General features: G+C 48.4%; 1 protein-coding gene across 1 annotated transcript in view; it reads left to right on the forward strand.

The window, feature by feature from the left end:
- Window positions 1-310: 310 nt before the first annotated feature.
- SAMD4B (sterile alpha motif domain containing 4B) overlaps window positions 311-17,286 on the forward strand; it is a 34,214-nt gene continuing 17,238 nt past the window's right edge. Inside the window, exons 1-3 of the mRNA XM_008057584.2 lie at window positions 311-373; window positions 3,358-3,761; window positions 15,372-15,842. Coding sequence (XP_008055775.1) covers window positions 3,566-3,761; window positions 15,372-15,842 — 667 coding nt within the window. The 5' untranslated portion in view covers window positions 311-373; window positions 3,358-3,565. The remainder of the gene's footprint in view (window positions 374-3,357; window positions 3,762-15,371; window positions 15,843-17,286) is intronic.

Raw genomic sequence — 17,286 nt, forward strand, 5'->3', positions numbered from 1 at the left:
CCACCGCAGCCTCGACCTACTGGACTCTGGTGATCCTTCTGCCTCAGCCTTCCAAGTAGCTGGAACTACAGGCACGTGCTACCACGCCCGGCTAATTTTTGATTTATTGCAGAGATGAGGTCTCGCCAAGTTGCCCAGGGGGGTGTCGAACCCGCGGGCTCAGGCAGTCCACTCACCTCAGCCTCCCAAAGGCGTGGGATTGCAGGCTGAGCCACCGAACCCCGCATGTTCTTAATAGGTACATATAGTGTGGGGTCTGCCCCAATTTATCAGTCATTCTCCATTGATGAATATTTCTATTAATTTCTTCAGGATCCTTTTCATCACAGTGCTCTAGGCAGCCTCTACCAATCATTTGGAGTTAGCTTGTGAGGTAAAACCTATTAGTCATGTCTGACCCAATCCGGCTCCTTATCTCACATATTCTAGAGAAGAGAAGCAGACCAGCTCTAAGATCAAAGTGAATCAGTGACTGGGGCAGGATTGGACGGAATTTTTTTTTCCGAGTCGGAGTCGCACTCTGTCGCCCAGGCTGGAGTGCAATGGCATGCTCATAGCCTTCCAAGTAGCTGGAACTACAGGCATGCGCCATCACGCCTGGCTAATTTTTCTTGAGACTGAGGCAGAAGGATCGACAGAGCCCAGCAGGTTGAGGCTACGGTGGCCATGAGTGTGCCACTGTACTCCAGCCTAGGCAACAGAGTGAGACTCCAACTCCAAAAAAAGAAAAAGAAAAAACAAGTGAGCGTGGAAGATATGCCAGGGATTTCTGTAGCCCTGGGCGGAAAGAAGATAGAAGGAACAACCCACAGGATGTTACAGGGATTCAAAAACCCTGTCCTAAGAGAAAAATTGGAAGGCACTGAGAGTTTCCCTGGGGAAGAAAAGACTCAAGGGGAAGGCATAACTGATTTTGAATATCTGAAGAGGTAGCACACGGAAGAGGAATTATATTTGTCTTTTGTTTTTTTGACTCCAGAGAGAAGCAGGTTAGATGACTCTAATATGGGGCCGGGCGCAGTGGCTGAGGCCTATAATCCCAGCACTTTGGGAGGCCGAGGTGAGAGGACTGCCTGAGCCCACGGGTTTGAGACCAGCCTGGGCAACTTGGCGAGACCTCATCTCTACAATAAAAATTAAAAAATTAGCCAGGCTTGGTAGCATGTGCCTGTGGGTTCAGCTACCTGGAAGGCTGAGGCAGAAGGGTCACCTGAGCCAAATTTATAGAGCACCTTCTACATGCCAGGCACTGTTTAGGTACTGGCTGACTATACCTTGCATTTTACTCAAAGGAGAGAAACAACATAGGTAAGATGATATCTAAGGGTGTCAAATTAAATAAAAGAAATGAAATAGCATTAATATAATTGAGTGACCAGAAGAGAGACTCTTCACATGGTCAGGAGATTCTAAGGAAGTGATGTTGAGCTGAGACCTAAATGACAAGCAAGAGCCAACCTCTAGGGCAAGAGGATTCCAGTGAACAAGAAAGAATTTGGGCCGGGCTCAGTGGCTCAGCCTGTAATCCCATGCTTTGGGAGGCTGAGGTGAGTGGACTGCCTGAGCCTGCGGGTTCGAGACCTGCCTGGGCAACTTGGCAAGACCTCATCTCTACAATAAATTAAAAAAAAATTAGCCGAGCATGGTAGCACACGCCTGTAGTTCCAGCTACTTGGAAGGCTGAGGCAGAAGGATCGCCAGAGCTCAGCAGGTCGAGGCTGCGGTGGCCAGGAGTGGCCACTGCACTTCAGTCTGGGTGACAGAGTGAGACTCCAACTCAAAAAAAAAAAAAAAGAATTTGGTACAAGATGAGGTTGGAGAGGCCACAGGAATTCTACAGTGCCCTGTAGGCCAAAATAAGTTTGGATTTAGTTTAGATTTTATTTAAGTGCACTGGGAAGTCATTGGAGGATTTTAAACTAGGAAGACGACATCTGATTTCCCCTTTTAAAAAATTGCTGGGATGCCTATATAACTTGGAGCAAAGTTTCGTTTTCCCTCATACCTTTCCCTGCTTCTTATAGCCAGACCAGTTCATCCTGTTTAAGGGTCCCACAGGGGATCTGTGAGGCAAGCCATGATCATTGCCTAATGCACCCCATGGTTCTCCTCAGTAGGAACATGGAAATTTGGGGAGATGTGAATAGCTCTGTTAGATCTGAGCCTAGTAAGTTCAATGGGTCTTTGTACGGAGTTCTCAGTTCAGGGAACCTCAGTCATTTGGCAGCCAGAAGGAAATGGAGCTGAATGTGGTTTGAGGATGAAGCCAAAGGTACTGGCTGCAAGACAGACAGACAGAGGAAATGTTGAGTGGAGACCTGGAGCTTGAGACACTTAGAAAAAGGTTTCAGGGTGGTGTCCAGAAACCAGTCAACTGAAAAATAGGCCTGTTGTTTGCCCACTTGAAACAAGTCCTATGTAGTTCCTGCCTAAGAGAAGAATTTGGACACTTTCTTGCTTGTGAATTTTTGATTTTTGATCTGTCTCCTTCCCCTCAGGTTGGCATTTTCTTGGCTTCCAGGGGAAGCCTGAGACAGGCTGGCATCTCTAGAAGCCAAAGGGACTTTCCAACCAGAGGACTTGGGTCTGGAGCAGCCTTCAGGGAAATGAAGAAGAGGGCTGGGAGAGATTGCCTCAGTGTGGAGATGGGTGAAATCTTAGCGATCAAAACTGTGCCCTCTGTGAAGTGGGGGACCTGGGTTGGAGGGGATAAGATCCCCTCAGCCTGTTGATAATCTTTGAAATGTTCTCTCTGCCCATGCCCATGCCTAGGGGCTGACCAGTACCCAGCCAATTACAGATCCGATGGATATCTGCATACCCGAGATCTCCACCAAGGTTGCTACCCCACTATCCATCCCCTACCTAGTATTGTGGGTCTTAGCTTAAAGTAATTAAAAAGCCCTTAGGGTCCTTTCAGCAGGTGAGCAGTCATTCTCTCAGAGGAAACCAACAAGGTCAGGGATATGCTCAGGGTCACATGTCTGCTTAGTCATGTCACCTTGGGCCACATCTCCATTAATTCAAATCTTTTTCCATAATATGCAGCCTCTGTTTTCCACTTCAGAAAAATATTTCCAACTTACTCCATGTTTTAAATCCACTTCATTTGGCTCTATGACAGCCAGGTGTGAGGGGCAACACCTTCTTAGTCTCTGGGAATATGTCTCTGAGTCCCAGTCAAGCCTGGATTTGGAAATTGCAGACAGAATTGGTTTAGTATCTGATGTTGGTTTCATCTTTTGGGAGCTCAGCAGAGCAAGTACCCTGAAAGAGGAATGCATGAGGCCTCCATGTACCTTCAACCCATGCTCACTGGCCCCTCATTCTGTCTGACCCCTTTGCTTCTTTTTCCAGGAGACTGGAGCAATTTGGTTGGACCAAGACCTCCCCCAATGTGAGCAGGCTTCCTCTTCTCCCTCAATCATTTGTTGCCACCACGCCAGGGAACATTCTCAAGCCCTGGCCCTCAGGGAAGAGGTAACAGTAGTCCAGAGCCGGGACCATGTGACGGCGCTGGCCCTCGCCACCGCCGTCCCCCCACCCTGGCCCCAGGCCCGGCACCATGATGTTCCGAGACCAGGTGGGAATCCTCGCTGGCTGGTTCAAGGGCTGGAATGAGTGTGAGCAGACAGTGGCCCTGCTGTCACTTCTGAAACGGGTCACCCGTACTCAAGCCCGCTTCCTGCAGCTCTGCTTGGAGCACTCACTGGCAGACTGCAATGACATCCACCTGCTGGAGTCGGAGGCCAACAGTGCTGGTGAGTCTCTACAACTAGAGATGGGAGCACAACAGGAGGGAGACCTGGAACAGATGGCTGAGGAGGTCAACCTAATGGTGTTAAGAAATGTGGGTTCTGGCCGGGCGCAGTGGCTCTCGTCTATAATCCCAGCACTTTGGGAGGCTGAGGTGAGAGGATTGCCCGAGCCCAGGGTTCAAGACCAGCCTGGGCAACTTGGCAAGACCTCATCTCTACAATAAATCCAAAGATTAGAGCCGGGCTTGGTGGCTCAGCCTGTAATCCCGCACTTTGGGAGGCTGAGGTGAGTGGATTGCCTGAGCCCGCGGGTTCGAGACCCACCTGGGCAACTTGGCGAGACCTCATCTCTACAATAAATCAAAAAATTAGCCAGGTGTGGTAGTGCGCGCCTGTAGTTCCAGCTATTTGGAAGGCTGAGGTGGAAGGATCTCCGGAGCCCAGGTCGAGGCTGCGGTGGCTGGGAGCGGCTGCTGCACTCCAGTCTGGGTGACAGAGTGAGACTCCAGCTCAAAAAAAAAAAGAAATATGGGCTCAGACTGGATGTGGTGGCTCACGCCTGTAATCCCAGCATTTGGGAAGCAGAGGTGAGAGAATTGCCTGAGCCCACGGGTTTGAGACCAGCCTGGACAACTTGGCAAGACCTTGTCTCTACAATCAATCAAAAAAATAGCCTGGTGTGGTGGTGGGCACCTGTAGTTCCAGCTACTTCAAGGCTAAGGCGGAAGGATCACCTGAGCCCTGCTGATCAAGGCTGCGGTGGCCGTGAGCTTACCATTGCACTCCAGCCTGGGTGGCAGAATGAGACTCCTACTCAACAACAACAAAAAAAGTAATGTGGATTCTATGTTTGGTGGTGGTTGGGAAGTCCTTGACCTCCCAAGTTGTCATCTTGGGTCTTCTAAGGTTTTTGCTGACATATATCCTCAGGCATGGAATGGTGGACTTCTGGGGGTAGGGGGCAATGCAAACTGGAAAGTGCTCATGCAAAGGGAGGGGTCATGTGGAGTGGCTTATGTGGGTGGCTAAAAGGAACATACTAAAGTCATTACCTATGAAAGGGGATAGAAGGTGAACATTCATTCATTTACGCTCCAGGACATTGGAGCTGGAAGGGGATTTTAGAACTTTTCCAAAATCCAAAAGTCATCCTATACTATTCTTTCCCCCTAGAGGTAGGTTGGACTTAAGGCATAAGCAGCTTCAAGAGTTCTGAATTTAGATACATTTCTTCATATGCGTTCCCTAAGCAATCAGTAGAGAGGCATTCTGTGTCCTGTGAGGTTAGTATTGGGGTGGGTGAGCCAGGCTTCTATAGAACCTGTCCCTAAGGCCCCAGTTGTAGACGGGATTTAGACCTGAGCCAAGGACCACTACTGAAGTCATTCTGGCCTCCTGGGCCTCCCCAGGGCTGATGGAGAACTATTGGTTCCAGTGACAGGTAGGAGAGATGGAGGCTAGTGAAGAGGCAGAGTAGTGGATACCCAAAAGCTAGCTGGGACGAGACCCAGAGACTCCATGCAGATTCTGTCCAAATTAGTCACTCTAACTCTTTCCGCCTCTATAATAATAGTTCACACTGAAGCCTTAAAACAAGCCAGGTTCTGTCTTTACTTGTATATTAACTTTAAAAGTGGTGTTCTTGGGTGGCTCTCAAGCCAGACTATCTAAGTTTAAATCCCAGTTTTGTTACTTGCCATGTAATCAAGTATTTAACCTCTCTGTGTCTCAGTTTCTTCATCTTCAAAGCAAGATGATGAGTATATCTACCTTCTAGAGTAGTTGTGAGAATTCAAGGAGTTAATGCTGGTGTAGCTCTTAGAACAATACCTGGCATGTAGTAAACACTCAATACATGTCCATTGTTTTATTGTCAGTAACTCATTTAGTCCAACAACCCCATAAGATAGGTGATGTTATTGGCCCCATTTTACAGGTGAGGAAAGGAGCATGGGCTGCTATGGTTAGGACTTGGGGAGCCACAGAGCTTCCTGGCTTTCCTCATCTCCCCAGACTCACCTGCTTTAGCAACAATAACCTTTATTTTATTGCGTTCTTATGTTCAGGTCACAGAAGCACCATGGTTGTAGGGATGATAGCTACTCAGTCCAGGAATCACACCAGTCCTAGTCTGGCAGACAGAGCAGTAGAACCCAAGTCAGCTGCAGCAGGCTTAGAGCTCAGCTATTTCTCACCCTGACACCCTCCCTACCACTATAGCACCAAGGGCAGGAGTTCTGTTTGTGGTATGGCTCTACCTTCAGAGTGGGGGCTCCCTTGGGACAGGCCAGTGTCCCAAACAGCTTTGTCACACACCCCCACTGCCCCATCCTGAGCAGGCAGTTGGATAACCACTGAGTGCCTATCTTGGCTCTTTGTATAGTCAGAATCACCAGTAGTGTATACTGATATTTGAGTATTTTTAGTTTTTGTTTTCAGAACTTATAGTAAAATCAGATCAAAAGATGAAAAGAGAGGTCGCCCTTCTAGATTTCTTTCTTTTTTTTTTTTTTTGAGTTGGAGTCTCACTCGGTTGCCCAGACTGGAGTGCAGTGGCCGCTCCCGGCCACCGCAGCCTCGCCTGCTGGGCTCCAGCGATCCTTCCGCCTCAGCCTTCTGAGTAGCTGGAATTACAGGCACACGCTACCACGCCCGGCTGATTTTTTGATTTATTGTAGAGATGAGGTCTCATTGCCCAGGCGGGTCTCGAACCCATGGGCTCAGGCAATCCACTCACCTCAGCCTCCCAAAGGCGCGGCTCCTTCTAGATTTCATGTTCCTATTTTCTTGTTTATGTTTGGTGAGATGAATTCTGTGCACATATGAAGGTATACATATTCTCCTTCCAACTTTGTCATTGTTTTACTTGTCTTAATATACTTATGGCCAAGCATCATGCATCTTAACCAGTTTGGTTTTGTCACTTACCAGTATAATTTGAAGATTATTCCATATTTGGCACCTACATATATACCTCATTGTTGTCAATGGCTGCATAATAAGGAATAGATCACATTCAGTCCTACCTGTATACCAAGCATTGCTTTTACCTTTATTACTCACTTAACCCTCAGAACAACCCTGTTGGATAGGTCCTATTATTCCTCCATTTTACAGATGAGGAGACCGAGATCTGGAGATATTAAGTGACTTGCCCTAGGTCACACAGTTCATCAGAAGTAGAGCTCCAATTTGACTTTAGAGCTCTTTAGAACTCTTGACCAGTAGGCTCTACCACATTTATATGGTCTTGCTCTTGCAAACAGTGCTGTAATAGTACCCTATGAGCATCTCTAGGATAAATTCCTTGGATTCTGTGGAACTGTTAGTTTGGAGGTATGTGCATTTAAAATGTTTGTTCTCGCCACATTGCCCTTGAAAGACATGCTACACTTTATACAAGACCCGCCTGGGCAGCGAGACCTCATCTCTACAATAAATTAAAAAAATCAGCCGGGCGTGGTGGCACATGCCTGTAATTTTGGCTACTTGGACGGCTGAGGCGGAAGGATCGCCGGAGCCCAGCAGGTCGAGGCTGCGGTGGCCGGGAGCGGCCACTGCACTCCAGTCTGGGCGACAGAGTGAGACTCCGACTCAAAAAAAAAACAAAACAAACTGAGGCCTATCCCGGATGATTTGCATTCGGATATTAGGGGTAACGCCTAGTCAGACTGAAAACTGTTGTGGAATGAATTGAATGATGAATGAGTACATGAATCAAGATCTTTATCCATAACCCCATGTCACATGGTGAGACTATAGCAAGCTCGTACTTAGATGGGTGGAGAGGGGAGGAAGACTTAGAGTAGGAGGAAAGGGGAGGCCGTAGTGTGTTCCAGAGTCAGCAGGATGCCTGCCAGGACCGGAGCAAGATATGACTTAAAAGAAGTGATCCCAGAGGGTAAATTCTGTGGGGCCTTGGAATGCCTCTTTCTCAGTAGACTAGAGAACCTGAGGACATCGGTGCCTCCTGTCTCACTCCCACACTCAAGTAGAACCCCGCCTTCCAACTCCCCTATTTGTAAAGGAAGGCACTACTTCCTGGGCTTGAGGACTTGCCTTGTAGAAGGAGCTAGTCCTCTTCTGACTGTTTTGCCTTCTTCGTTCATTATGGCCTTCCCATTCCCTTGTGTTTCCCAAAGTTGCACCATTGTTAGAATCATTATGGGAGGGGAGTGACTTTTACAATCTATATTTCTGCCCCCTCACAGACCACCTAAATTAGTCTTGAGGAGATGGGCCTTGAGACCAAGTACCTAGGTTCTTTTGATGACTAGGAAGTGTGAGACATGATGCTTTGCTGAATGATTCATTTGTCTTGGGACTTGAGACTAGGACTCGAGTTCTAGATCCTGCTCTGCCACTACTCTTGTAACCTGGGTTAGTTCCACCCCCTTGGGCCTAAGGATTCCCATTTGGATAGTGAGGGGGTTGTTCTCAGTACTTTCCAGGTACCTCTTGGGCTCTGAAATAATGTGCCAAAGAAGATTGCCACAGCCAAGCATACTACTTTCTACTGGGGGATGCCCAGTACATTTCTTCTAGAGTAACAGTTCTTAATTTTTTTTTTTTTTTTTTTTGAGTTGGAGTCTCACTCTGTCGCCCAGACGAGTGCAGTGGCTGCTTCCGACCACCACAGCCTTGACCTGCTAGGCTCCGGCGATCCTTCCTCCTCATCCTTCCGAGTAGCCAGAATTACAGGCATGCACTACCACTCCCGGCTTATTATTTTTTTTTTTTATTTATTGTAGAGATGAGGTCTCGCTACCCAGGCGGGTCTTGAACCCGCGGGCTCAGGCAATCCACTCACCTCAGCCTCCCAAAGGCGCGGGATTACAGGCTGAGCCACCAAGCCCGGCTCAGTTCTTAATATTTAATGGGATGGATTACTCAGAAAATCTGCCCCTTCTCCCCTGCCCCAAAAGATGCACACTTGCCCACGGACCAAATCTTGGGTTCAGCTGGTTCACCAGTCCCTGTTAGAGCTGCCCGTTGCAGGATCTGAAGCCCTTCTCCAGCTTTTCAGATCCCTTTAAACTTGGAGAACTGATCAGTGAGGCAGATTCCCTCCTTTTTTCTGGGTTTTATTCTCTATGTCCTACCCAACCAACCCTGCTTCTTCCTCCAGTTCTCTGGGGAGACCTTGAGTTTGGGTCAGAGCTGCCCACCTGCCTATTTCCTCCTCAGATAGGGCAGGAAACACAGAATAATTGACCTAGGTGAGTGTGTCCCAATCCTAGCTTCGTTCAGAATCCCCCAAGGGCTTTCTAAAAATAATATAAGGCCTAGATCCTGTCCCCAGAGATTTAAAGCTCCCTAGTTGACTCTTTTGTGTACCCAGTGGAGTACCACTTATCTTGATACTGATGCTGATTCTGGTTGGGCTCAGGCAGATGGTGAGGGTACTGTTGTGTGACCTACTAGAAGTAAGATCTGTGAAAAGGGGCTCTGACCTGGCCTGGGTCATCCCTTCCTGTCCCTTCCCCCTTCTTTCAAGCAGATGGGAAGGTGTAGGGAATTCTTCTACCTCAGTCAGCCAGCATCAGTTCATGGAAGCAAAACCTGAGGCACGCCCAGGAATAGGAAGCTGTACTCCAAAGGGTCTCTAAACAGGGAAGAAGAGGCCCAGGTTTTCCCTTGTTGTGATCCCTGTTCCTTCTCCCTCTACTGTCTTCCCTGCCTGTTAGGAGCTATCCTGGCCCTCTTCTTGCCTCCAGTGTTCCCATGGACAGGAGGGAGTCAGAGGAGCTAAATTCCACTTTCCTCCCTGGCCCTGTAACTTCCTGGGTTACATTTCCTGCATTTTCTTCCCACCTCTTGTCCTCTAAGTCAGTCCCCTTATCTAGCAGGTTTAAGCCCCTCCTTCTTTGGCTCCCTGAATCTGGGTGGGGAAACTGAGGTCAGGAGGGGGCCGTGGTAAATGAGTCACCAGAACTCAGCCATGATGCCTTCACCCACCCCTTTCAGGCTCTACTGACAGTTCATCAAACAAAAATGTGAACCCCCTGGTCCTCCCATGTCTGTGTGAGGCAGAGAAAGGCATGTTTGGAGCCAAACCCCAGCCCCTCTGGCTGGTGCCCAAGGCTGCCATAATTGTTGCACCAGCCCAGCACATAAAAATGGTTTTGCTCTTACGGCAGACTCAAGGTTATATTTGGCTTCTGTGATTTGCCAGGACCCAGGGTCATGACCTTAGTTCTGGTCACCTGGCCCCCCCGCCCCTGTTGCACTGTAGCCAAGGAGGGTGTTCATACTCACAGCCTCCCTCATCCTCTCCATATCCCTGGGGTCCAGGCTTGCAGCTTGGTGAGGAGCCGTTGACGTCTTGGCATTCCCCAGCCCCCTTCCCCATCCTCCCACCTCCCGAATTTCATCATAGCTTGTTGTACGTCTAGCTGTGAGGAACCAGAGATGTGTCTGTTTTTGGTAAATAACTGTGTGAAATTCCCCACCCCTGTCAGGAATCTTAAGTGGGAAGCCCAGATGTGCTTTTCTGTGTGAGCTACTCCCCGCATCCCTGAAACAGCATGGGATCTAGAGCTTCAACCTGGAGCAACAACAATAATAGTTTAAATGTGCTGAGCACTTACCACATGCCAGGAGCCTTGCATAATTGTCTCATTGACTCTTTACAGCAACCCTGTGAGGTGTAGGGGCTTTTACAACAGTCATTGCACAGAAGAGGAAAGCAAGGCTCAGGTTAAAGAACTGGCCTGCAGTTACCTTGACCTAGATCTTGCAGGCAGAGCTAGATTTTGAACCCAAGCAAGTTTGCCTGTTGAACTTGTCTTCTTAGTGTACTCTGTTAGGTCTTGAGACAGGGTGACCTGAGGTTGGGGGATCTTAGAGAAGCATATTATATACACATGGACACTACTACCGTAGACACTGCTACCTTCCAGGGGACCATCTGGGTTCAATTGTACAGGTATTCATTGGGCCCCTGCTGTGCCTCAACTCTGGGCCAGATTTTTCTGATCTGGGCAGGAAACTAGAAGTTCCATCCCCACCCGTCATCTGCAGCCCCAGCTGGGCTCACCCCAAGGGGCCTGAGGCTGCACAAATTCCTTGGACCACGTCCAGTACTCACTGATGCTTCCCAGTCATGGGAGGCCCGCCCTCCCCACCACCACCACCACACAGACACATGAGCACACATTTCCCCAGGATCAGCCTCCATTCGTCCAAAACCACTCTCCCCTTTCTCAGCAGTAGAACAAGGTCCTTCATTGAGCCCAACCCTTGGGGTTGTTCTGTCACGTCCCCTGGCAGTACCAGAGGAGAAGTTGTGTCCCTTAGCCCTGGGGTCCTGGCAGTACTCTGGGATGGGGGAGGGATTAGACAAGGCTTCTCTCTGTCCTAGATGCCTCTGGCTACCCTGTAAGGCCTAAACAACAGCAATTGAGAATGTCAGAGTAGAGCTGACGGGGCAAGACTGACGCTTCTGACTCTTGGGAAGAAGGAGAAAAACACCCGTAGTTGTGCCACATACTGAGTGCTTACAGTAGGCAGACTGTATCAGATGTTTTACCTACAGCATTTCCCTAAGTCTCAGCAGGCTTTTAATCCCTGTTTTACAGAGGAGGAAGCATATTGCCCAGGCAGCTGCATGACACAACTGGAATGCAAGTCCTTGACTTTCTGTCTCTATATTAATCACTGTATTTTTTCTTCCTTCTCATCCAAGAACCAAAAACTGGCCGGGCGTGATGACTGTAATCCCAACACTTTGGGAGGCTGAGGCAAGAGAATTGCTTAAGCCCAGGAGTTCAAGCAACATAGCAAGAACTTGTCTCTGCAAATAAATAAAAATTTAGCCAGGCATGGTGGCGTGTGCCTGTAGTTCCAGCTACTTGGAAGGCTGAGATGGAAGGATCGCCTAAGCTCAGCAGGTCGAGGCTGCGGTGGCCAGGAGTGTGCCATTGCCCTCCAGCCTGGGTGATAGAATGAGACTCCAACTTAAAAAATAAAATATAAATAAATAAAAATTAGTCAGGCACAGCCGGGCTTGGTGGCTCAGCCTGTAATCCCAGTGCTTTGGGAGGATTGAGGTGAGTGGATTGCCTGAGCCTGCGGGTTCGAGACCCACCTGGGCAACTTGGTGAGACCTCATCTCTACAATAAATCAAAAATTAGCCCCGGGCATGGTAGCATGCGCCTTCCAGCTACTTGGAAGGCTGAGGCGGAAGGATCGCTGGAGCCCAGCAGGACAAGGCTGCAGTGGCTGGGAGCAGCCATAGCACTCCAGTCTGGGTGACAGAGTGAGACTCCAACTCAAAAAAAAAAAATTTAGGCAGTGGTATGTGCCTGTAGCCCCAGCTACTTGGGCAGTTGAGGCAAAAAGACTGCCTGAACACAGGAGATTGGGGCTGTGGTGAGCCACGAGCATGCCACTGCATTCCAACCTGGGCGTCAGAAACTAATACCCAAAAAAAAAAATCTAAGTTAGCAAAAGTGGGTACCAGATGGCTCATTGCCATTTGGTCCAATGCTAGATGGAGATGGGAAGTCTGGAAAGACAAAGGTTTCCTGACTTCAGAAAGGGGTGTTCCACCTTAGAAAGATCTTTAGATACAGAGATGGTGTATAGACAGCTTTGTGGTCATGGCTACCTGGTTCAAATTAAAACAAGAGGGAGTGAGATTTTCCAGGTTTGAGTAACAAATATTGAAAAGGCTCTGGAAAGCCAGGGAAGAAGAGAGATTTGGCATTGGAGAGATAAAAGGTTATGAGTGAACTTTCCTCCCAGTTCTGGAGCGGACAGACCTGGGTTCAGATCTCAGTTTTGTCACTTACTGACTCACTTAAGGGAAGTGACTTCCCCTTTCCAATCTGTTTGCTTCGTCTGCAAGATGGGAATGCTGAAACAGGGTTGAGACAGGAATGAAAAACAATCGTGTTCTTAGCATAATGTCTGGTGCATAAAAACTCAATAAATGCTATCCATAATTGATATCATCGTTAGTAGTAGTAGTAGTATCGTTGGTTCTGTTACTAATTTTTGCCAATGCTGTATCTGTTGTATGAGTTGATGACTTTGAATGAATAGATGAATTCCTGGGCACTTTACCAGAGGTCTCTAGGAAGCTTTTAGCAGAGGACCCAAGCCAAGAAAATGCCCAGTTTACATAGCCTAGCATTTGGAGTTGTGTATAATTCATTTTCCTAGGGCTACAAATTTAAGTAGAATTAAGGGTACTGTAGGTGAATTCCAGGTCACAGATTTCCAAGCAGGTCATTAAGAGAAAAAGGGCTGGCAGGACCAAGTGGCTCAGCCTGTAATCCCAGCACTTTGGGAGGCTGGGGCGAGTGAATTACTTGAGCCTGCGGGTTTGAGACCAGCCCAGGTAATTTGGCGAGACCTCGTCTCTACAATAAATAAAAAAAATTAGCCAGGCATGGTAGCGCATACCTGTAGTTCTGGCTACTTGGAAGGCTGAGGTGGAAGGATTGCCGGAGCCCAGCAGGTCGATGCTGGGGTGGCTGTGAGCGTGCCACTGCTCTCCAGCCTGGGCGACGGAGTGAGACTCCCAACTCAGAATTTAAAAAGAGAGAAAGAGGGCTACAAAGGGGCATTTCTCAATTTTGTATGCTAGTGGCCAGGTGTCTGTTCTGCATTGTGGTCAGGAGACCAGGGGTCATTGGGGTTGTTTTGGTTTTTTTTGTTGTTGTTATTGTTTTTCTTTTTAGGCAGTCCTGAAGCATGCTAGATGTTCTTAGCATCTTAAGGTCTAAGGAAGTGGGCTGAAAGACCCTCAGATGCCTAGATTTCTGATATTTTCGTTATGTTCCTATTCCCATCCTCTCTGTTTCCTGGGCCAGGAGATTGGCTTGTCTTTGGGATCTCTGTGTGTATTTGAAGGGAAAGAGCCATAGTAAGATATAATAACCATGATACTAGTAAAAACTAACTGAGGACTTACTTTATGCCACGGGTTCAATTAATTCCTATGAATTATTCTGAGCTCCACTTTACAGATAGTGAAAGTAGAGCTTAGTGAAGTGGTCCCAATTGCCCAGAGTTACATGGCCACTAAGTGGTAGAGAAGGGACATAAGCCACTTCTCTGGGGTCCTAGCTCTGGTGAAGGCCAGCACCTTTGCCCCTTTCCAGGCCCTCGCCATTAGCATATCTCTCTTTGTTGTGAGGTATCTGCGAGTCATCACCTTAACTAAAGGTGCCCAAGAGTATGAGGGCAGAGCTGGCCTGGCCCTTAATCATTGTCTCTTTTCTCATGCATTGGTGTTCTTTGTCCCTCTCCTTTGCCCTGTCAGCATTATCTCCATCCTCCACCCTGTTTAGCTAGTCACAGAAGTGTCAACAAGTTTTTGAAGGGGACAGTAGACCTGTAATAGTTCCTTGCCAAGACCTCCTTTATGTGGCCAGCCTGGGGCCATATTCTTAAGGAACTCCTTTCTGGGTTGAGGGGGGAAACCTGGCTTATCTCCACAGGACAGACTGAGGCCCTCAGGTGGTGGAATAGGAAAGGGATGTCAAGATGACCATCGATGGCATACAACAGCCAGAAAAGGCTTCCTGTAGGAAAGCTGTAAGTTTAGGCAGTCTACAAAAGAATTTGTGTAGGAGGCGTGACATTGTTGCACACAAAAGCCTTGAACCCCAACCTCAAGGCAGACACTTGGATGAATGCGTAGTGTGGAGAGAGCCCCAGGGAAGATAGAAGTGTCCTGAGCTGAGTCTGTATCTGGAGGAATAGAAGGCAGGGAGTGCCCTGGAAATGAAGGTGATGTTTGACAAGGAGCTCGTGGCCTTGAGTCTGTTGGTGCTGGTTGCCATTGTAAACTCCTGGTCAGGAACTTGACATCCTGAAGTGAATTGGAAGAGTGATTGGAGGAGGAGAATCTAGAAGCAGAGAGACTAGTTAAAAAATGATAGCAGCTATTTGGAGGACTAAGGTGGAAAGATCGCCTGAGCCCAGCAGGTCGAGGCTGCGGTGGCCGTGAGTGTGTCACTGCATTCCAGCCTGGGAGACAGTGAGGCTCCTACTCAAAAAAAAAAAAATAACAGCAAGCATTTATTATGTCCTAAATGCCAAGCAACTTTCCATTCTTTATTAGCTCATTGAATCTCAGAACAGCACTGTGAATTGAGTACTGTAATTATCTCTAAAATTTTGCAGATACAGAAATACATGCTCGATGAAGTTCAAGGTGATTTATCAAGGTCCAGCTAGTGACCTGGGAAGTGCAGACCATCTGATTCCAGAGCCCAAGTTTCTAACTACCACATTCCACTGCCTTCCCCAATCAGGAAGGAGGCTGTTTTGACAGAGAAAAAGGAGTAGAGGCCATGAAGACTGGGGACAGAGCAAAAGAGCAGGTCTGGAGGGCAGGAGGAGGAGCTCAGATTTCAGAGTAGCAAGTCTGGCTGATTGGGAGCCACTGAAGAGTTTTGAGAATAGGAATGGTAATAACCAGGAAAAAATACTCTAGAAGTAGACCTCACCTATGTGAGGGCCAAGGTCTAGGGTGACGAACAGAAAGGGGAGAGAGAGAGATTGCTGCTGAGGGAGTAGGTGATAGGTAGCTCTCTCGGGTTTATAGGCGTTCCCCATCCTGGTTCTCCTGACATTTCCTCTTATCCCCTCTTTAGCTATCGTCAGCCAATGGCAGCAGGAGTCCAAAGAGAAGGTGGTGTCCCTCCTGCTGTCCCACCTGCCCCTACTTCAGCCAGGCAACACGGAGGCCAAGTCGGAATACATGAGGCTACTGCAGAAAGTGCTGGCTTACTCAATCGAGAGCAATGCCTTCATCGAGGAGAGTCGCCAGCTGCTTTCCTATGCCCTCATCCACCCAGCCACCACACTGGAGGACCGCAACGCACTGGCCCTCTGGCTGAGCCACCTGGAAGAACGACTGGCTAGTGGCTTCCGCACCCGACCAGAGCCCTCCTACCACTCACGCCAGGGCTCAGATGAGTGGGGGGGCCCTGCAGAGCTGGGCCCTGGGGAGGCAGGGCCAGGGTGGCAGGACAAGCCACCCCGGGAAAATGGACACGTGCCCTTCCATCCATCCAGCTCAGTGCCGCCAGCCATCAACAGTATTGGGAGCAATGCAAATACAGGTGAGGGCGGGTATCCCAGAGCGCCATGCCTACTTGAAAAAGGTCCGACTGGGCCCAGTCAGCTCTCTGGCTCTGTGGCTTTGGGCCAGTCACATAACTTCTCAGCTTTATGAGGCAGTGCAGAGGCTGCGAACTGGCTTTTCCAGAACCAAGTCTGACCTACAGACATACCTTGTTGAGCCCTTACTTTGGCTTTGTTTTGTTGTGTTTTTAAGTAAATTTAGTATGATAAAGATACAAATTTTTCCCTAAAAAAATCACATTTCCAGCTTCTCTTTAAAACTCAAAAGGTCTGTCAGCTTAAGTCTTGTTCCCAGTGGTAATAGTAACATGCAGCTGAATATCAGCCACACCTTCTAAGTACCACACACATGCCACAGTCTGCCTCTGTCCCCACCAACTCCCATTTGGGTGTTTCTGATGCTTGCCTAGCCTCTAAGGGAATTATGCTATGACCCATGATGGAGGGAAAGATACCATCATCTGAAGTCCCTTCCAGCTCAGGTATTCTAGATTTTTGTATCTAGCCTTAGCTTACAGCCTTGTTTCCGAGAAATCTGTCTATATAAGACAAAACTCATGCAGCAAGGCATTAGTAATAGTAGGTAATATTTTTTTTTTTTTTTGAGTTGGAGTCTCCCTCTGTCCCCCAGACTGGAGTGCAGTAGCCGCTCCCGGCCACCGCAGCCTCGACCTGCTGGGCTCCGGCGATCCTTCCACCTCAGCCTTCCAAGTAGCTAGAACTACAGGCGCACGCTACCACACCCGGCTAATTTTTTTTCTTTATTGTAGAGATGAGGTCTCACCAAGTTGCCTAGGTGGGTCTCAAACCCGCGGGCTCAGGCAGTCCACTCACCTCGGCCTCCCAAAGTGCTGGCATTACAGGCTGAGCCACCGAGCCTGGCCGTAGGTAATATTTTTGAGCATTGACTGTGCTAGGTACTCTTGTAAGCACTATTCAGATATGCTCTCATATAATCCTCATCAAAACCATATCAGGCCAGGCACAGTGGCTCATACCTATTAGCACTTTGGGAGGCTGAGGTGGGAGGATTGCCTGAGCCCAGGGGTTCAAGACCAGACCTCATCTCTACAGTAAATTAAAAAAATCAGTCAAGGCTGCGGTTGCCAGGAGTGGCCACTGCACTCCAGTCTGAGCAACAGAGCGAGACTCCAACTCAAAAAAAAAAACCTCAATAAAAAAAAGTTTGTGTGCACATACACAAGAAATGAAGACAGGCCTAGGAATAGTCATCTTGCACAGTTGTTTAAAGTAAATTCATGTAAGTCTTTATTTGAACTCAAATTGAATTAGTATACTTGTTGCCTGGATTATAACTGTGAAACGAAATGCTCAAAAGTCAACTCCGAGCCGAGCTCGGTGGCTCAGCCTGTAATCCCGTGCCTTTGGGAGGCTGAGGTGAGTGGATTGCCTGAGCCTGCG

The sequence above is a fragment of the Carlito syrichta genome, unplaced genomic scaffold (genome assembly GCF_000164805.1).
Source record: "Carlito syrichta isolate Samal-C Ts95f unplaced genomic scaffold, Tarsius_syrichta-2.0.1 Scaffold303067, whole genome shotgun sequence".
Taxonomy (NCBI): Eukaryota; Metazoa; Chordata; class Mammalia; order Primates; family Tarsiidae; genus Carlito; species Carlito syrichta.